General features: G+C 34.3%; 2 protein-coding genes across 6 annotated transcripts; one reads left to right on the forward strand and one right to left on the reverse strand.

Annotated features, from left to right (window-relative positions):
• The first annotated feature begins 543 nt into the window (after window positions 1-543).
• On the forward strand, window positions 544-4202 carry LOC107631642 (tobamovirus multiplication protein 1). 2 transcript variants are annotated; one of them, XM_088508994.1, is made up of 11 exons: window positions 544-985; window positions 1352-1442; window positions 1539-1591; window positions 2276-2368; window positions 2472-2543; window positions 2661-2733; window positions 2920-2965; window positions 3038-3101; window positions 3258-3311; window positions 3564-3641; window positions 3808-4202. In XM_088508994.1, the coding sequence occupies exons 1-11, from the start codon at window positions 821-823 to the stop codon at window positions 3898-3900; spliced, it is 882 nt and encodes a 293-aa protein (XP_088365120.1). In that variant the 5' UTR covers window positions 544-820; the 3' UTR covers window positions 3901-4202. The 2 variants fall into 2 exon arrangements, with proteins under 2 accessions (XP_088365120.1, XP_088365121.1); XM_088508995.1 differs by lacking the exon at window positions 544-985 and adding an exon at window positions 1052-1102 and having other exon boundaries at window positions 3808-4087.
• Window positions 4203-5022: 820 nt separating this feature from the next.
• On the reverse strand, window positions 5023-12677 carry LOC107633883 (calmodulin-binding transcription activator 2). Of its 4 annotated transcripts, none has more exons than XM_088507959.1 (13): window positions 12427-12677; window positions 11064-11183; window positions 10869-10984; window positions 10697-10785; window positions 10343-10385; window positions 9849-10026; window positions 9615-9734; window positions 9176-9471; window positions 8498-9031; window positions 7291-7982; window positions 6345-6930; window positions 5502-5822; window positions 5023-5420 (listed from the first exon to the last, which is right to left on the reverse strand). In XM_088507959.1, the coding sequence occupies exons 1-13, from the start codon at window positions 12467-12469 to the stop codon at window positions 5319-5321; spliced, it is 3240 nt and encodes a 1079-aa protein (XP_088364085.1). In that variant the 5' UTR covers window positions 12470-12677; the 3' UTR covers window positions 5023-5318. The 4 variants fall into 4 exon arrangements, with proteins under 4 accessions (XP_088364085.1, XP_088364084.1, XP_088364087.1 ...); XM_088507958.1 differs by having other exon boundaries at window positions 5023-5423; window positions 12427-12675; XM_088507961.1 differs by lacking the exon at window positions 12427-12677 and adding an exon at window positions 12095-12414.
• Window positions 12678-18737: the final 6060 nt, after the last annotated feature.

Below are 18737 nucleotides of genomic sequence, written 5' to 3' on the forward strand. Positions count from 1 at the left end.
TCATTAAAAGAAGATCATTAATTGATAATTTAATAAACTTTTTTTACATAAAAGTCAATTCTATTTTAAATTATCATCAAGTTATATAATAACGTTGCTTTTTTTTTTTTAACCCGCGGGTAGGGTCGGATACCCGCAGGTAGGGTTAGGGTTGAGATATTCTCAACCCACAGGTAGGGTAGGGTTGAGTTTATATAAAAATCTCAACCCGCGAGTAGGGTTAGAGTTGACTCCAAACCCTACCCAACCCTACCCATTGCTACCCCTAAGTCGTGAGCCAAACTCAATTTTTATGAGTCAAGCTTAAACTTTTGTTTATCTCGACTAACTTCCAACCTTACTTATATAGATGAAAAGAAAGAATTAAAAAAAAAAATCCTTGAAGGAAAATAGGAAAATGCAAAATATGGATAAAGTTGAAAGGGTCAAATTGAAAGTAAATAAGGAAGCGTGTGCAGTGCACTGATTGATCGGAAGAATTAAGAATATGATAATTAATTAATTATTGATTTGATAAGGTCAATTCAAAAGAAGGGGCATCACAAATCACATCATCACTTCACCATTCTTTCTTCCAACAAAGCAAGGCATCGTCCTCTCACTCAACAAAAGAATATGCCACGCTTTCACACGTGTCTCAACAACGTCCTCCACCTGTCCCTTCTCCCCTCTCGCCACGTGTCCCACCGGTTCTCTTCTCATGAGTGATGAGTGACGAACACACACAAACAAAACTTCCTCTCTTCTTCTCCGTCTTCTTCTTCCTCCTCCTCCTCCTTCTTCTTCATCGCTTTCCTTCTGCATTTGCAGCTCCACGTCAATGGCGTCTTCACTGAGGACAAAGAGTTTTGTGTTCGGAGAAGGAGGACCTCAGATTGATGCTGTATCTCACTGGTGGAACGACGTTGATGAATCGGATGAATGGCAAAGAGGCATTTACTATGCTCTTTGTGCCGCTTACGCCACCGTTTCCATTGTTGCCATCGTACGTCATTTTCTTTCATTTTCCCGGGAAAATAAAAAATAGAAGCTCTACCTCTCTCCTCAACTGATGACTGTTCACAACAGGAAATTGAATGGAATTTTTCAAGGATCTGCATTGGTGTTTTGCAATCGTTTTCAATCCCCTTTTTTTGCTTCAAATTGTAGCTATTGTTAATTTTCTTTTGAATCTCGATGTTCAAACACTAATATTTCTCTCTTAGCATAACTGTTTTTTGCAAACCCTATGAACCTATTTAGCTGTGGAAAAATTGTTCGTTCTTGTAGATTATATTTAATTTTTTAGTTTAAGACGAGGATTGTATCAAAAGGATTCAATGATCATTGGTTTGATTTATGGTAATGTTAGGTGCAACTGGTGCGCATTCAAATGAGAGTACCTGAATATGGATGGACAACACAGAAGGTTTTCCACTTAATGAATTTTATTGTCAATGGATGTAAGAATTGTGAATTTCTTTTGTTAAGAGAGCTAAAATTAGCTTTGTATGCATATTTTATGTTTGCTGATTAATGAACCTTTGTTACATTTGCAGTGAGGGCTGTTATATTTGGTTCATACGAAACTATTTTTGCAATTAAACCCAAGGTAATTTTCATTTTCAGAATTAGAAATACTGACACTTGTGCATTAATTCCCTTTCACTTCCTGGTTTGGTAAGTTAGAGAAAATAGCACGTATAGTGGTTTTTGCAAAGAATGAATTTGGCAAGTGTAAAATTGGGAAATGTGTTACGGAATTAGTTGGATCAATTTAGGATTTGTTTTCTTTAAATGGGAGAAAAATCTGTTAGTACAATTGATGACTCTTAGAGGGTGTGTGTATGATAATTGATAAGATCCCTCGTGACAGGTACATAGACACTGAAACAAGATAGAAAAGTTATTTCTCTAGCCTTGACTTATTGTTCCCAGTTTCTGGATGGACAAAGAATTCAGTGGATTTTGTCTCACAGAGACATCTTACTTCTTTGTGTGTCTCTGATACTTCAAAAGCTTGTGACTTTGTATCTCCTATTTTTTATGTATTTCTGTCCCTACACGTTGACCATGGGGGCTAAATCTATAGCACTTTTGGTACCCTTTATTATGAGAGATTATATTTTCTACTGTAATTTATGACAAGGAAAAAGAAAAAGTAGTTCAAGTAAATGCACAGATACAATATAATATCAGAAATTTTATTGTATCCTTTGTTTTTCTTTCATTTTGTTTTTGCCTACCTTGTTTCCTCTCTGTTCTGACCTTTTATCATATTATGTTATTATTGTAGTCACTGGAGAGGGTGCTAATGGAGATTCCTAGTCTTCTGTTTTTCTCTACTTATACGTTGCTTGTCCTGTTCTGGGCTGAGATATACCACCAGGTATAATTACTTACTTCTGGAAGTACTAAATAACTAAAATAACAGTCATTTTATTAATTCTCTGTATATTATATTCTGTTCATGATACCCAAATATATTTTAGGCAAGAAGTGAACCAGCGCAAAAACTTAGGCCTGCTTATTTTGTTATCAATGGGTTTATTTACTTCATACAGGCAAGCACTGAATCTATAGCCTTGTCCTTCAATTTTAGTCCTGAAAAACAGAAAGTGTTCTTAAATTTAGTTCAAAGAGATTGAGAGTGCTTTTATCTTCTGACCTGATAATTATAGATCTGCTTTTGGATTTTCATGAGCGTAAGCAGCGCTGACACTGGCGCAGAGATTGCTAAACTCTTCCTTGCAGGTTATTTACTTCTAAGTTCTATCAACTTTGTTTTGGTTGATGTTCTATTTAACATGCAAAACTGGGGGGTGGGGGGAATGTTTTTGATATGTTAAAACATCTATACGGCTTGGAGTATAAGTGCCTAGAAACATCTTATGCGTAGTTGTTTAGAATTGTGAATTTCATTCTAATGCTGTGTTGCAGTTGTTTCATTTTGCGCTGCTCTTGGATTCTTGTTGTATGGTGGAAGGTAAGCTTTTCTCTTTGCAATAGCACCATTCTTCTTATGTCATTCAACACTAAGCTGCTTGCAATGGTTTAGGCTGTTTTTCCTGCTGAGGCGCTTCCCAATTGAATCCAGAGGTCGTCAAAAGAAGCTTTACGAGGTTCGTATCTAAACTTTGAGTTCCTCTAAGCTATTCAACCTTAGAAGAAAAATATACACTTGCAATATCAAATACAGCCATGCAGCAAGTCTCACTGGGGGAAATTTCAGCAAACTCTGGTAAAAGTTTTCGGTGCATAACTTCTCGCTTTTGCAGGTTGGCTCAGTGACAACTATTTGCTGTACATGTTTCTTGATAAGATGTACTATGGTTAGTTCCTTTCATTTTAAAAGCTATACTATGCGCTCTGTTCTCTTTAATCAATCACCGTTGGTTTTTTGTTACATCATTGGATCAATATATCTAGATGTGAGCTTGGACAAATGTTTTTGGATACTGATGATGCATTGTTCTGATGATGTTCAAAAACTGACACCCCGACAAATAAATGCAATGATGCAAGTATATTGTTGAATGATTTTTGGTTTTACAACATGGTCTTAGTTGTCACCTTCATTGTAGCTTGCAGTATCTGCATTTGACGAGGAAGCAGATCTGGATGTGTTGGATCATCCCATTCTTAACCTCATCTATTATTTGGTAGGTTTCAACATGATCTTAGCTTAGATTATCTTTCTTATAGAGGGGATCAAATCTTATTACATCATGTGACAAATTAAAAAGGCTTTCTGAACCTTCCATGTAGTAATGTAGTACTTTCTAATGGTTATCTATATTTTGTTGATTGTTGTTAATGTGCGTGCAGTTGGTGGAGATTGTTCCATCAGGGTTGGTGCTTTTCATACTGCGAAAGCTGCCACCAAGAAGAGTTTCTGATCAGTATCATCCAATCAGATGAGACTTTAAGCACCAATCGGTCTCTTTCCCTTTTCTCACAAGTCACAAGTAGATCTTTTCTCTTATGTCTCAGATCGTCCATAAAAGTAATAGAACTGTTATGTATATTCGTAATTTGATTTTATTGAATTAACACCAATTATTCTCTAATCTGTTTCAGTTCTAAAAGAAAAATTATATACATAAAATTGGAACTTTTTCCATGAAAAATTTCACCTATGTTTACCCTAAACAAACACAATTTGGAAGGAGAAATATAGCAAGAAGAGAGGAAAAGCAAAATTTGACTGAGACGTCTGCTAACAATTGTTTTCTGTTTATAGATTCATAAACCAAACAAATAAGCTTCGAACAGAGAAAAGGTCTTGACTAAAATTTGGATTCCAGCATTTATAGCATAGCTGACGGATACAAATAGCCCCTATTGACTATTAGATTATGGCCAATTTTGATAAAAGAAAAGAAAATAATATCTGAAAATTATAGTGAAAAACTGCAAGCTGAACCCAATTATTTTTCTTAGATTTCAATTCTGTTATTGTAGGAATTTATAAGTTCACTATTATAATTTTTAGAAATTATTGGATAATTTTTTTTCCAAGGGTTTATTGAAAATTTATGAATTCATTTAAATTTTTCAAGAATTTATTATTATTATTATTAAAGTAAAAGTAGAAATTTGTTGTGTTTGGATGTTGAAACGGGATTTTCATATATAAATGTACCTTTTTATTGAAACAAAAGTAATTTAAAAAAAATGAACTAAGGCCTTACTTTGGCAGTAAATTTTTTATTAATAGTGAGGGAGCTGCTCATCTGCATAACCAATAATAAAATAATTTCTTTTATTAATTTATATTCTTACTAATTAAAAAGTTAATAGCATTAATAGTTTAAAATAATATTCAATTTTTTAATATAAATTCCTTTTAATAAGTTACAAATATTTAATATATTTTAAATATTTAACTATATAATATAATATAATAGTTTAAACTCAAGAAATTTGTTTATGAACATGTATTAACCCAACAAGATCAAGATCAGTAATGAAGTATAATTTTTAAACTACCCTTGTGTTTGTACAAGTCCCGCACTACTATAAATAGGATTTCCTTGCGTATAAAAAGTAAAAACCACCATATATAAAAGTCAAACCATATCTAAATTACAGTATATGACCTGTGACAACTGTCAAACCTGAATGTATTCTAGCTTTTACAATCTACTTTGAATTCAGCCATGGGTCCAACAAGGATTTTGATACAGAACTCGAAAGCCAAGGACCCAAGCAGAGTTCTGATTAGAACTATATACAGCAAGAGATGTTAGAGCTGTTCCAATGCCAAATAAAACCAACTGGGCCATGTATGTATTTACACTGGGAAGTGCAGTAGTAGTAGTAACCACTGCAGAGGATCAATCATATGCTATAGGCAAGAAGTTCTCATCGTCCAAAAGCATATCAATATCAATCAAATCCGCCACCCCATCAACAGTGTCTTCCGAATTGGTATATTCCTGCTGGATAGTAAAAGAACCTATGATTAAGCTAGATATTCAGAGTTTCGTCATTAATCCATATATTAGAAAATATAATACCTTGGTTTGACGAAAGTCCTCTACTACATTCAGCACCCGCCGGTATTGAGCACGTGCCTCCGGGTACTGGACCATGGATTTCACCCTTGAAAGGGCCTTTTGGAACCTTTCTTCACTTTGCTTCCTTCCTTCTTTGAGAACATCATAGTCATCCTCTTGTGAAGGATTGCTTGGTGGGTTGGGGACCATGTTAAGGGTATCTGGTCGGAATCCACGTAAGCCTCTGCCCTTACGTCTCCAGCGTAATATGACCTTCTCTAGGATTCCAACAGACCAGATTAATTTGTATTGCTTCCTTACCTGGTGACCTCTTACGTGGGCCTTAACAACATGGAATTCAAGTCAGTGACAGGATGTCTCAAATGTAGAGAGGCACAAAATAAAAAAATAAAAAAAAAAAAAAAGAAAAAAGAAAAAATCAACTTGTGAATAATCCAGAAAGAAGACCCGGGAAAGAAATAACGCATAAAATGACTGGAAGGATGCGACTAATACAAATCTTTTTCAAATCCCTGAATTTTCCTTACAGGATAGAGGTTGGAAACAATATAAATGCCGATGTTAGAAGTAATCCCCATGAAAAGATGTGTAGCAGTATTTTTAACAGGCAAAAGAATATAGTATTCCCAAGTGAGTTCTCATCAAATGAACTCCATTGAAAATTATAAAGGTTGCACTTCCAATATCCCAAATAACAGAAAGAGAAATAGGATAGTTCGAATTGAATCCAACACCTAAATGCACCCAAAAAAAAAAAAAAAAGAAAAAGAAACCAACATCTAGAATATCCAGTGTACTCGAGAATATATAAGACAAATCAAGAACGAGAGCAGAACAATTAACCTGGATTTTGACAACTCTTTGGCGAATGATCAGGAATTCTTTTCTCTTCTTCCAACCACGAAATTTTTTCTGAATTTGTGTTGCAGCAGCATTCACTAAACCCTCTCCTTGTCCAGATTTGCAAGCCCTAGAAGCTATAAAGGAAAGAACTTGTTGATCTGACAATCCAAACTCATCATCGTCTTCACACTGAGCTAACTGCTTCCTCTGAAATGACTGCATCCTAAATACTTGATGTATGCGATCAGCGGCTTGTGTAGCATTACGGACAGCAGAAAGAGAATCCTTAAGGCAGAGAGTATCTGATACATCACCATAAAGTAGAGGTGTTGCACTTCGCTCCGAAGCTGTCTGCACTGCTTTCCCACCTAAAGTTTTATTCCTGCCATCTTCACTTGGATCATCCATTGTAAGTGACGCAAGGTGGCTAGTTAATAATGACTCTCCAAGAAAACCAGAGATTCCTTTATGTCCATTGCTAGAAGCAAGATCAGCAGCTGTTCTACCAGAAGGAAATGCTGGACTTGGATCTGTCAATGCTCCAGCTGCTGCACCCATGGAGACAAGGACAGCAACTGTTCGCTCTCTGAGCACCGGACAAAAAATTACATAAAGATGTGTTATGCTGAATGAACATATATTTTGCAATACTTTTGAGAAGTACTACTATGGAGTTTTTACTAATACTGACAGCATAACAGTATATAGAGATTAGAAAGATCAATTGACCACAGCAGTTGCAGTAAAAAAAACGTGAATGAACTTGTGATGTTTAGCATAAAAATGTTTAAATATGAAGGGGGAAATTATGGCCAATCAAGCAGTTTCCAGAACTCTATCAAAAAGGAATAATCAAGGTAGTAAAAGAAACGTTTACGCAAAGTAGTAGTTGCAACATATGCACAATCAACTCAAATCAACAAAGGAAACAATGTTGATCCCTTACCTGCCACAGGATGCAGCCCAATGTAAAGCTGTCCATCCATTCACATCACGGAAGTTGATATTAACCCCAGCAGTTATAACTGGAGTTATGGCCCAATCATAACCAAGAGCAGCAACTAAATGTAACACACCCTGACCATCCTTGTCTAATACATTTGGCCCTTTACCACCTTCAGTTACCTTGTGAAGAAGCCATGAGTAGAGCTTCTCTTTAATCTTCCTGTGAAACACATGCTCCTCCAATTTGTGTTGTGATACACTCAACCCTGCAGTTGCCTCTTCCTTATGTGAATATTCCTCTTCCTCTTTAAGTGAGATGAGCTTAAAAATTAAGTTTCTTGTCTCCATATAACCCTCAAAATCTTGATTAGTAGATAGCACTGATTTCGAAGAAAGTAACTCATCAAGTCGCAAATGAAGCATCATTTCAGTTGAACTGTAGAAAAAATCTGCAAAATCTACATTCCTAGCAAATCCCTCTCTGAACTCAAAGTCCCTCACTTCACTACAAGCAAACCTATTGGAACAGGTCACATAGAAAGGTACACGTCCAACCTGACGAGGTGGAGCTTGACAGCACATAATTCCATTGGCTAAAATCTCAGCAGGAACCTCCACTTCACCAAACATACAGGACCAGTGACAGGCTTCCACCTCCAGTTGACTCTTCAAAAATGCTCCAATAATCAACACCTGTGTGATAACGAATAGGATATGATGTAATCAAACTACAGGTGCCTTCTGTACACTTATATTTAAGCAAAGAACAAGGAAAAGGAGTAAATATAACCAGTAGTTTCTTGGCAGGAAAGAGTAAAACCATTATTCACATATAATAAAGTACTATAGCAGACAGCAAATTAACATATACATCATAGAATACAAGAAAGGAGTAACAGAGGAGGAGATATGGCACGGAAAACATCCAAAAACAAAAGCGCTTAAGACAGGGTCAGTTGATATCACATGCAAATAAAAAATGTGTTGGAAAAAAAATTCAAAAAAAGATTTTTAAAAAATCAATCAAATCTTCATTTATCATATTTTTAGCACAGAACACACAAGATAAATATATTATTAGAGCCAAAAATAATTGGCTAAAAAAGTAGTTATATATCTCTGACTAAATCTCAAATCAAAGTCACCTTTGTGGTCTCTTTCTTATTGAAAGAATTAACTGACATGATAAGTTGATAACTAACAAGTACCTCAATCTCGGAATCTGCATAAGCCCATTTAGGTGAAAAATCACTTATGCTGAACAACTGATCTTGGGATAAGGACGGGTTCAATGATGTATCATCTATTACATGCCCACACTCATCTGTGCTCCATGAAATACCAGGGGAAGACTGCAGATGCAGATCATCCACCTCTCCAAGTTCTTTAGTAATCCACCTTGAGAAGCTATCAACCTTCTTCAGGTTCTCCTCTCCATCCAGTAATGCATGCTTTGCATTCAAGGAATAGCCAGCACTATCCTCCCGAGGAAGTTCATATTCACTGTCGGATCTTGGTGCATGCTGAGATTGTGCATCTGTAGACTGCTTTGGGAACTTCTGTTGCACAGGTTGCTCTTTTAGCTCTCCATTAGAAGTGAACAAGTCAGGGCAAATCTCTGGAATTGCATTATCAGTTTCACCCCCAAATAAAGCCATGCTATAATCAGATTCAAATTCCAAACTTAACGATTCGGTTAGGCTCCATCTTGGCAAAGGTCCAGTATTCTCATCAAAAGTAATCTGATAAACAATTAAAGTAGCATATGCACGTGTTATATATTGCTGACAAAATCTAAACTACTCGTCTATGTCCTGAGAACTGCAATTTAACACAAGCAGCAATGCAATTTTATCAGAAGATTGCATGTAAGGAGGAGTGAGTACCTGCCAATTTGACTGGGTAGACTGAGAACCCCTTGACTCCTCATTGAGGCCACTTTTAGATCCGAAGAGATTCTCAGGAACAGCTTTTTCTTGTTCAAGGGTGCTTCCCCTTGAACCAGATGAAATGGAAGAACAAGGTGTATACAATCCAACAGATTGCTCTGTGATAGTGTCCCTTAATGGCATGACATGTGATTTTCGGTCCTCAATGTAAGCAGTAATACCTAATCTAGATTTATCCCCTTGGACATGTGGAATGTAGTCTGTTACAGAAATTGTTGATTGTCCATGATCACCTGAAATATTTTATGAATACACAATAGAGATTCCCAAAAAAGCTTACAAGTCGAGACTTTGACTATCTTATTAACATTAGGCGCGGAACTTAAGTTAGAAGATAATCATGCAAAACAAATTGAAGAAAGGAAGACAAGTTAACCTGAAATGGGATGCATAAAATATGATCTATTTGAACAAGTATCAATGATATCCATTGCCTGACCACTCCCCAAAGGGTTGCCAAACGAGTGCATTCCAGAACTTGCTTGACGAATATCCTCTGGTATGAAATTTGATCAAGGCTTTTAAATGGTAAACAATGAGCCATGGACCAAACTCCAATGCAGAAAAAAAAAATGTAACAGTACATCAAGATATTTAAAGCCTTGATTACCAGAATCAGCATCTTCACATAATGACGTCAAAGTGCTAGTCGGACTCATGGAATCTGTACTTCGAGAAGGCATGCTGTTATAACTTGTGGGGAAGCCAGATAACACAGAACTGCCCTTCTGGGATTCTGACATAGCCTCATCTGTATCAATATTTCTACCGATATTGGTCTTGTTAACCTAAAAAAAAAAGGAAATTAAAATAATAAAGAACCCACAAAATATCAATTAATCCAAAAATCGAGTCAATACCAGCTTTACAAAATTAAGAAATAATATTAAGTCAATAAAATATTATTTTTAAGATTCTTTGGTAAAAGATATATTAACAAAAAAAATTATCTACTCCTAAAACTGACGCAGGTTAAAAAGGGGGGGGGGGTGCAGGGCAACTTATAACAAACAAAACAAAATCACCAACAGCAATAACAACAGCATCTCTCTCAGCCACACACACAAATAAGGAGGAGGGAGAAGTACACGAAGAAGAAAATACCTTAACATCCAAATAGTGGACAAATACTATATGCATCATATCCCTGCAAGCAAACAAATTAATCAAAACATTGTACCTGATTTTAAAGAAAAATAATATTTACTTAAGCAGAACTATATTGAAATTTGAAAACTAAAAGAATTTCTAAGAAACAGAAACAGAAATTAAATGTGCAAGTGTATATTACTATATTCACTATCAACAAATCTTTTCAAGATTAATTACAAATGCAACAATGTAATACTTAGAAAGAAAACCGAGCCAGCAACTGCCATGGAAAATATTGACGTACTTTAGTTTCAACATATCAATTCTCATAAAATATTTTATAATAAATAAATAATTCATACTCACGGTTCAAGCATCCAATAGCTACGCCTCTGAAAATTTTCATTTTCTTCTCCATGGGCATAGTAGCAGTGTAACACATCAACACTTCCCACCTAAATTTGTAAGCAAATAAATAAATTCCCTCTTACAAAAATTTTATCAATCACAAACTCGAAACAGAAGTATGTTTACTAACTTTCAACTTCTCATGAGCTTCCTTCACAGTCTTTCCGTCCTTTTTCTTTCTCCAATTATGTCCATCCTTTCTGAAGTATCTCAAAACCTTCCTATCAAAAAGAAAAAGCGAACCACCTGCAATCACCACACGTGTTAAGTACATGTGATGAGAATTTAGCAATAAATTTATGAGCAACACATTTTAGAACCATACTTGGTGGCCTGTTTGGTGGTTCTGATGTGATATGAAAGATACGATAGTTACAAAGAATTTCACATATTTCTGCAGGGCGCAACCACCGATGCTGTGCTTCAAACTGCAGTTGCTGAAGATCTGCAAATTGATAAATGATATAATATGACATTCAGCTAAATATCTTTTTGAATACTAGATTAATGACATACACGGGAAACGATTAACCAGAGGTTACATGCATTAGTAAGAAAATATTTAGGTTCTATTTTTATTTTCATTCCTTTTAAGAAAAAAACTGTCTCGCATGTATAAGAAATCTAACATTCAATATTCATGCTATAAAACACCTGTACAAGACATGATGTGGACCGGTGCTACTAATTTAAAATTCCAATATGTGCTTCATATCCTATATTTCGCAACAAATGTATCATTGCCACTTTGAGTTAAAAATGTTAATCTGCATGGATTTATTATTGATGCATTCGTATTAGGGGATAGGAACTGATAACAGATGAAGCACTATAGCCTACAATTTGGGTGAAAGTGCTGAAAGTTGAGCATCTCAGCTACAAAATCCATTTCAACACTAAAACAGAAAAATAATGAAAGAAGGAGCAAGCCTGCTGGAAATTAATCATCAAGAAAACTAATAAAAAGCAATAAAGCGGCAATTTTCTCTGAAATATTCAAAGGGGAGTTTATATCTTGCCATGTAAAACTTCTGTGAACCACATATAAATTGCTGTGCTTTTGTTTGTTCTTTATTCTACTTTTCATTTGTTTTCTTGATTCTATATTGGCACAAATATTCCAACCTAACAATGCCCTCAGCAGCAGCGCTCTATACAATTTTTTCTTTTTTAATCAACACGACCCAGCCAGCTAGAAAATCAGATGCTCAATGTAGCAGAATTTCTTAGACAACATAGATTTTTTCCCCAAAAGAGACACAGAACTACAGAAGCCTGTCTGCCAATTAGCATAGACTATCCCAATTCTTCCACAAAAATAATAGCTTTCTTCGGCGGATACTCAATGAAACCTACCTCTGCTACTGCCAGACATAGTGGCACAAATGGCATCAATGACGCTTGTTCTCTTTTTTCTTCAATTTTCAATATACTAAACCCAACTGAACTAACACATTCAAGAAACAAAAAGACACCAACTTCTACAGAAAGCTACAGTGACGGACAATGGTAAAACAACAAACCAAAATAGCCGAAACTTCATGAAGCTGCGTAAAGCGGTAAGAAAATGAACATAAATTACAGGATTCAACAATTCCACAAATCGTAAAATAGATATCAATATAAGATATAATTTAAAAACAACAAAAAAATCAATCATGCTATCAATCAATGACGAGAAATCTGACCTAATCGAGGACCAAGTCCAAAAGAGGAAGAACGCTCCGCCATGTCGAAGTGTGAAGAATCAGCTAGAGAGCCACGCGGTGAGAGAAATAAGAACGAGAGTGTATCTTTGAATGAATTTCAGCGAAAGAAAGAGATTTTCTTCTTAGTGTCCGTCTGTCTGCGCTTTTTCGCTCTTTCCAGTCAGCTTCTTCTGCACCTTGCTTTCTCTCTCACACTGACGTAGAAAAATTTATAACCCAAAATACGCACATGTTTTTTTTTTCAGAAATGATAAGTATTCTTGTATAATGAAAATATTAATATTAATAAAATATTATGAATTTACTGCTATTTTTAATTTAAATTTTAAAAATTAATATAATAAAATTGTAAATACTACAATGAAAATTAATATTCAATTGATAAAAATAAATAATACAAAATAAAAATATTTTTTCAAGATATAAAAAATCCTTTTTTTATTCACATAAACATATATATAGTAATTGAAATTATTTAAATAATTTAATATATTTAATTAAACTGTTTAATGAAAAGGTTTTTTTTTTGGTAATTGTTTAATGAAAAGTTTTGTAAAAGAATGGATGAGTATATTATTTTAAGAGAAAAGGACAAATAGGTCCCTGACCTTTTGTCTTACAGACATTTTTGTCTCTGACCATTGAAAAATATTTTTAAGTCCCTAACCTTTACAAAACTTGGACGGATCAATCCCTGACGGAGACATTTGGACGGATCAGTCCCTGACGGAGGCATTTGAAAGGAGGGACTGATCCGTCCAAATTTTGTGAAGGTCAAGAAATTAAAAGTATTTTTCAATGGTTAGGGACAAAAATGTCCGCAGAACAAAAGATCAGGGATCTATTTATCATTTTCTCTTATTTTAAAGAATATCTGTCGCCAATAATTTTATGAGCCGTGTCGGGTATATGGATACCCAATTGGTACCCTTAAGCGCATATTTTCGGATCCTGAGCCGAGTGTTTCTGACAAGAGAATATATGCTACAAAAAACATTTTCTTTCACTTTTAACAATGCGGTGTTAAACTTATTCTTAAAAGGGGTGGGTTAAACTTATTCTTACCCAATTGGCGTGTTGACTTTTATTTGATTATGAGAGATGAATATTATAATAAAGATGACGATAAAGTTACAACATTCTCATGTGAAACTTTTTTTATCTTAAAAGGAGTTTAAAAATTATCTTAAAAATGATCGTTCCTCTATTTAAGAAGATCCTTTTTTTTTAATTTTTTTTAATTTATTTCAGTCACAAAAAAAAAGGAGTAAGTTGATTAGACGAGTAAAACATGAGTGAGATTCACAATTTCTTCTAATGATTAGATGCCTCATTTGCTTTATAATTGGTTGCTGCAAAAAAAAAAATAGGGAAAAACTTGCAACAATGGCCTCTCAATTATTTTTTTTTTTTTAAGTTTTTTCTTTGAGCATTATATACTGTTCCTTTTATATAGATTTAATTATTCTGTAAATTTATATCAAATTTTTAATTAAATTTTTATATTTTTTATTTAAATTTCTATATCATATAATTTTTTTCAATTTAATATCTATTAATATTAAACGTTTAAAAACCGTTAATAAATTATAAATTTACTTATATACTATTATTTTTTACTTATAATAGATTCATATGAATTAAGATTTTTTTTTTCATTTTTTCTCTTCTACTTTTTCTGAGACTTCCAGACTAAAAGCATTACCATGTAGGATAGAGTTTGTAATCCAGTAGAGTTCGATTATCATCTCCTATTTCTTGAGCCATTAGATATAATTTTAGAATAAAACTTTTTAAGTTAAACATATATGTACCATCTATCTACTTTTAATTTAAAAGTGTCAATACCTCTACACTAAAACCATTCAAAAAATATAAATAAAAGAGTATTTTACATTTTCTATAAAAGTAATGGTGTTTGTTATGATGTCTAAAAAGTATTATCTAATTACTAAAATAGGTAAAATAATTAATTTTAAATTTAAAAGTATAAAAATTAAAAAATTTTAAAATTATTATAAAAAATAATTTAGACAAAAGTTAGACACCAAATAAAAAACACCATAAAATTGGCCAAAGGTAATAGCATCAAGTAGCAAGACTCTAAAAGTGGACAGATATAGATAGAAATAAAATTTGATAACTATTGGGGGTGTGCTTATAATGCTTCTTTCTCAAAAATTTGCTTGGCTTGGTTATGACTTTTGACTAGGGGGGATATATATACCAATCAAACCACTTCAATTGATTAAAATTGCTCGTTAAGAAGTTTTGACAAAAAAAAAAAAGAGAGAGAGAACAGAGTTAATTAACATATTTTTGTTGGGAATACATGCAAATTATCATTGGAATTTAGATTTCTGTATTTAAGGATAAATATGAAGACGTCAACTGAGTTGGTACCACCCTTGTGGTTAGAAGTTTTCCTTTTTCATGTCTCCGATTTATGAGTAAAATTTCACCTCCGATTTTTAATTATTTTACAAATTCTCATTTCGCCGTTTATCGATTGAAAAATGATATTGCGGTTCTTAATCACTATTTTCATTAAATATTTTGTTTCTTTTGTTAATGTCGTCATCTATAGTTAATGAATGTTACTTACGTATACCGTTAATCTAACTCGTGTCAAACAACCTATGAAGCACGGACACTTCTCTGAGTTATCGTGTCCGTATGTCAGACACATTTCGGATACGACACTCACCAACACTCATCCGACACGCGTGTCTGCTGTGTCCAACCGTGTCTTAATAAAAAAATAAAAAAATCTTCTCTGAACACGCCTGGACACACCTAAATACCATCACGTGTCTGCGTATCCAGTCTTATTCTTAACATATATTCTTAAAATAAATTTAGATATAGTATATATTATTATTTATTAAAACAAAAAATATTTTAAATACTTGATATAATTAAAATAAGATATTAAAAATAATTAAAAATTTTAATTTATATTTTAATATCAATAAAATATCAAAATATCATTATATTTTATCTAAAAAATACTTTATATTTTATATATATGCGTGTCCCCGTGTTATGTAAGATTTTAAAATCCGCGTGTCGGTGTGTCCCGTATCGTGTCGTGTCCCGTGTCCGTGTCAGTGTCCGTGCATCATAGCAAACAACTATTTAAAGAGATAAATCCCTCCCTAATAACTCAGCAAAACGCTAAGTTTTAGAGAATATATATAATTATATATACTAATCAAACCACTTCAATTGATTAAAATTGCTCATTAAGAAGGACTGACAAAAAAAAAAAAAAAGAGAACAAAGTTAATTAACATATTTTTGTTAGGAATGCACGCAAATTATCATTGGAATTTAGATCACTGTACTTGAGGATAAATATAAAGACGCCAACCAGTTGGTATCACCCTTGTGGTTAGAAGTTTCCCTTTCCCATGTCTCCGATTCATGAGTAAAATCTCACCCTGATTCTTAATTATTTTGCAAATTTTCATTCCACCTTTCATCAATTAAAAAATAATATTGCGACTTTTAATCACTATTTTTGTCAGATCTTTTTCTCTCTTTGTTAATGTCATCGTCTATAATTAATGGATGTTACTTATGTGTACTGTTAACTCAACTCGTATCAAATAATTATTTAAAGGAACAAATCGTGATAACTCAGCAAAATGCTAAGTTTTAGAGAGGCCAGGAACGCTTTACTTCTTTTTCCTTTTGTTGTTCAACTTTATTGTTCCATTTTTACTTCTCGTAAAGAAAACTAGACATCTCAAGACCTCGATCAAACCTATCATTATCTAACAGAAAATCATCCAAATCATTTGAGTCAAAGGTCACAGAGGAGTTTATAACCAATGGATTCTTGTTCCGCACTTCTAATTCCTTGTGATATTGCACACTTTTCGCCACACAAGACTCATTTCTATTGCCATCACTGATGTCGCTTCCATAGTTATACATTGAATTCTCAACCTTTGAATGCTCAAAACCAGACAACGCTCCCTCCTCAACCCTCTCATTCTCTCTTTCTTTCTTGTCTTCCAACCTCAATTGCACACCAAAATTATTGAATTGATCCAATCTCCCGCCCTCACCACACAATCCACTCTCTAATTTTACATCACTATTACTTACCATGCACATTGAATCTTCTCCATCCAAATTCAATAACTGATCTCCCTCTGCTTTCTCCACATCATCCAATTGATCAATTTCACTTTCGGATTTTGCATCACCATCACCAACCCCACACTTCTCATTATCCTTAACCATAGCGTTAACATTATTATCACAATTCCTAATTCTATCTTACTAAACCCTAACAACCCCGATGAATCAAGCACAGTCATAGCGAGCTCATCACTACAATCTCTGTACAAATTCTAATCCACTAGAATCGTACTGGAGGCATCGCGTTCAATCACCGTCATGATTTGTCTCCGGCCTACCTCCTCCGCCGAGAGTAAAATTATCTAAACCATTAGCAAAATCAGCTTCGAAGAAATCATTGAAGAGAGGGGCAAAATGCATCATTTTTGTTAAGTGATCAGGGGACGATTTGTCCTTTAAATGGTTGCTTGGCACATGTTGAGTTAACGATATACGTAAGCAATATTTGTTAGTTATAGATGGAGACATTAACAGAGGGAGCAAAAGGTCTGACAGGAACAGTAGTTAGGGACCGCAATGTCATTTTTCAATTGATAAAGAGTGCAATAGAAGTTCGCAAAATAGTTAAGGGTCAGAGTGGAATTTTACTCCCGATTCATTTATGAGTAACACCAAAGAAAAGGATAAATATGAAATAAGGGAGGGACAATATTTGCATTCACATTTTCCCTTAAAAATGCTACAAGTATAACCGGATGTAAATTGTACTAATGATAACATGAATCAATTAAATTATCACATGTTGTTGCAGAGCTAAAATATGAGGACGATGACTAGCAGTTTATGTAACACCCTACCACACAGAGCTTTACGCTTAAGTCGTAAAATAGAGGTGATGTGGTATTACGACCTCTAAAATAAAATGTATATATATATATAATAGCAGAAGAATTATAATATGCTAGGAGTCTTGAAGAATAGAGGAAATAAAAATCGCGAAATAAAAGCGCAACGCTCGAGAAATGAGTTAACTTGCGTGCTAAGAAAGCTACAGCTGTCAAGTGTAAAGTAACCAAAAATAGGAACAAAGAGTCAAAGGTACAAAATAACGAGCTCCTGACTCAACCTGCGAAGTCAAGACTGGCCGGAGAATATACACACATATATACATATATATACATATCCAAAATCCAAAAGTTCATATACACAGTCCTGCCTCTCCATAAACAAGTTATGCGGAGAGAAAACCAAGTACTTATATATACATCACTATACAGCAAAACTACTCAATAACCACTCCGCTTCAAGATTCCAGACGCCTAACGAGATGCCTTTCGACCTGCATCTGAAAAATAACAACATAGTATGGAATGAGAACCGGAGGTTCTTAGTATGGTAAAGGTGCCACACACATAATATATAAGGTCCTGGGAATGCCAGAGGCAATCCTAGAACGTCGACACTCAGATTATAGAGCTTAAAGTATTAAATAGGAGCCATAAAAGGTGGTTTTCTAAGAATATTTAAACCTAATTTAACTTAATCTTAAATCTAAGTCCCATACTGCCGTTCTTCCATACCTCCAACTCCATCATGCATTTTCACAGACAAATAGACGGATAAAGACAAACACAAGAAGGTTACAATTACTGCAGATAATAAATTCACATTTAGCATGGCAAGTACATATAGGTACACCCAATTAAAGCACAAGCAAGTAGTTCAAGTAATATGCATATGATGTATGCTTGTCCTATGGCTGATGAGGCTCATCTGTCAGTTATCCAGCCAACCCGACAAGTCTGAATTGTCCTTAGACTGTCCCCCGACGTGCATCCCCAAGAGTCTATGCATAGCTTTATCTAAAATAATCAATATTGCTCAATGGGGGTAACATTCCCGGGAATTTATATAGTGCCCGGTCATACTTACGTCGTAAAGTCAACAGAGTATCGAGTTTTCAACCTGGCACACGTGGTGGCAAGCCACGGCACTTAATCTAGGAAATCTCGTATCTCAGATTATTCAAATTCATAAGCCATATAAATAATTCAATTATAATTCATCAACATCCACATCATTCTCAATCGCATCTCATTCATCATCATACATCAATCATATTCAATCCTTATCCTTCATTACCACACCTCCCATTCCGTCCATCAATAGTTCCAATTCAAAACATAATTCATTCTTTT

The sequence above is a fragment of the Arachis ipaensis genome, chromosome B3, assembly GCF_059453495.1.
Source record: "Arachis ipaensis isolate K30076 ecotype BB chromosome B3, ASM5945349v1, whole genome shotgun sequence".
Classification (NCBI taxonomy): domain Eukaryota; kingdom Viridiplantae; phylum Streptophyta; class Magnoliopsida; order Fabales; family Fabaceae; genus Arachis; species Arachis ipaensis.

What these genes read in the sequence shown, in the direction of transcription:
- LOC107633883 (XM_088507958.1), bottom strand. Translation starts at nt 12,469, where the DNA reads ATGGCGGAGCGTTCTTCCTCTTTTGGACTTGGTCCTCGATTAG. An exon ending in TCCACTATTTGGATGTTAAG is followed by an intron (nt 10,027 to 10,342) that starts GTATTTTCTTCT and finishes TTTTTTTTTTAG; the next exon opens with GTTAACAAGACCAATATCGG. An exon ending in TTTTATGCATCCCATTTCAG is followed by an intron (nt 9,472 to 9,614) that starts GTTAACTTGTCT and finishes AAAATATTTCAG; the next exon opens with GTGATCATGGACAATCAACA.
- LOC107631642 (XM_088508994.1), top strand. Translation starts at nt 821, where the DNA reads ATGGCGTCTTCACTGAGGACAAAGAGTTTTGTGTTCGGAGAAGGAGGA. An exon ending in TTTTTGCAATTAAACCCAAG is followed by an intron (nt 1,592 to 2,275) that starts GTAATTTTCATT and finishes TTATTATTGTAG; the next exon opens with TCACTGGAGAGGGTGCTAAT. An exon ending in TGCTAAACTCTTCCTTGCAG is followed by an intron (nt 2,734 to 2,919) that starts GTTATTTACTTC and finishes GCTGTGTTGCAG; the next exon opens with TTGTTTCATTTTGCGCTGCT.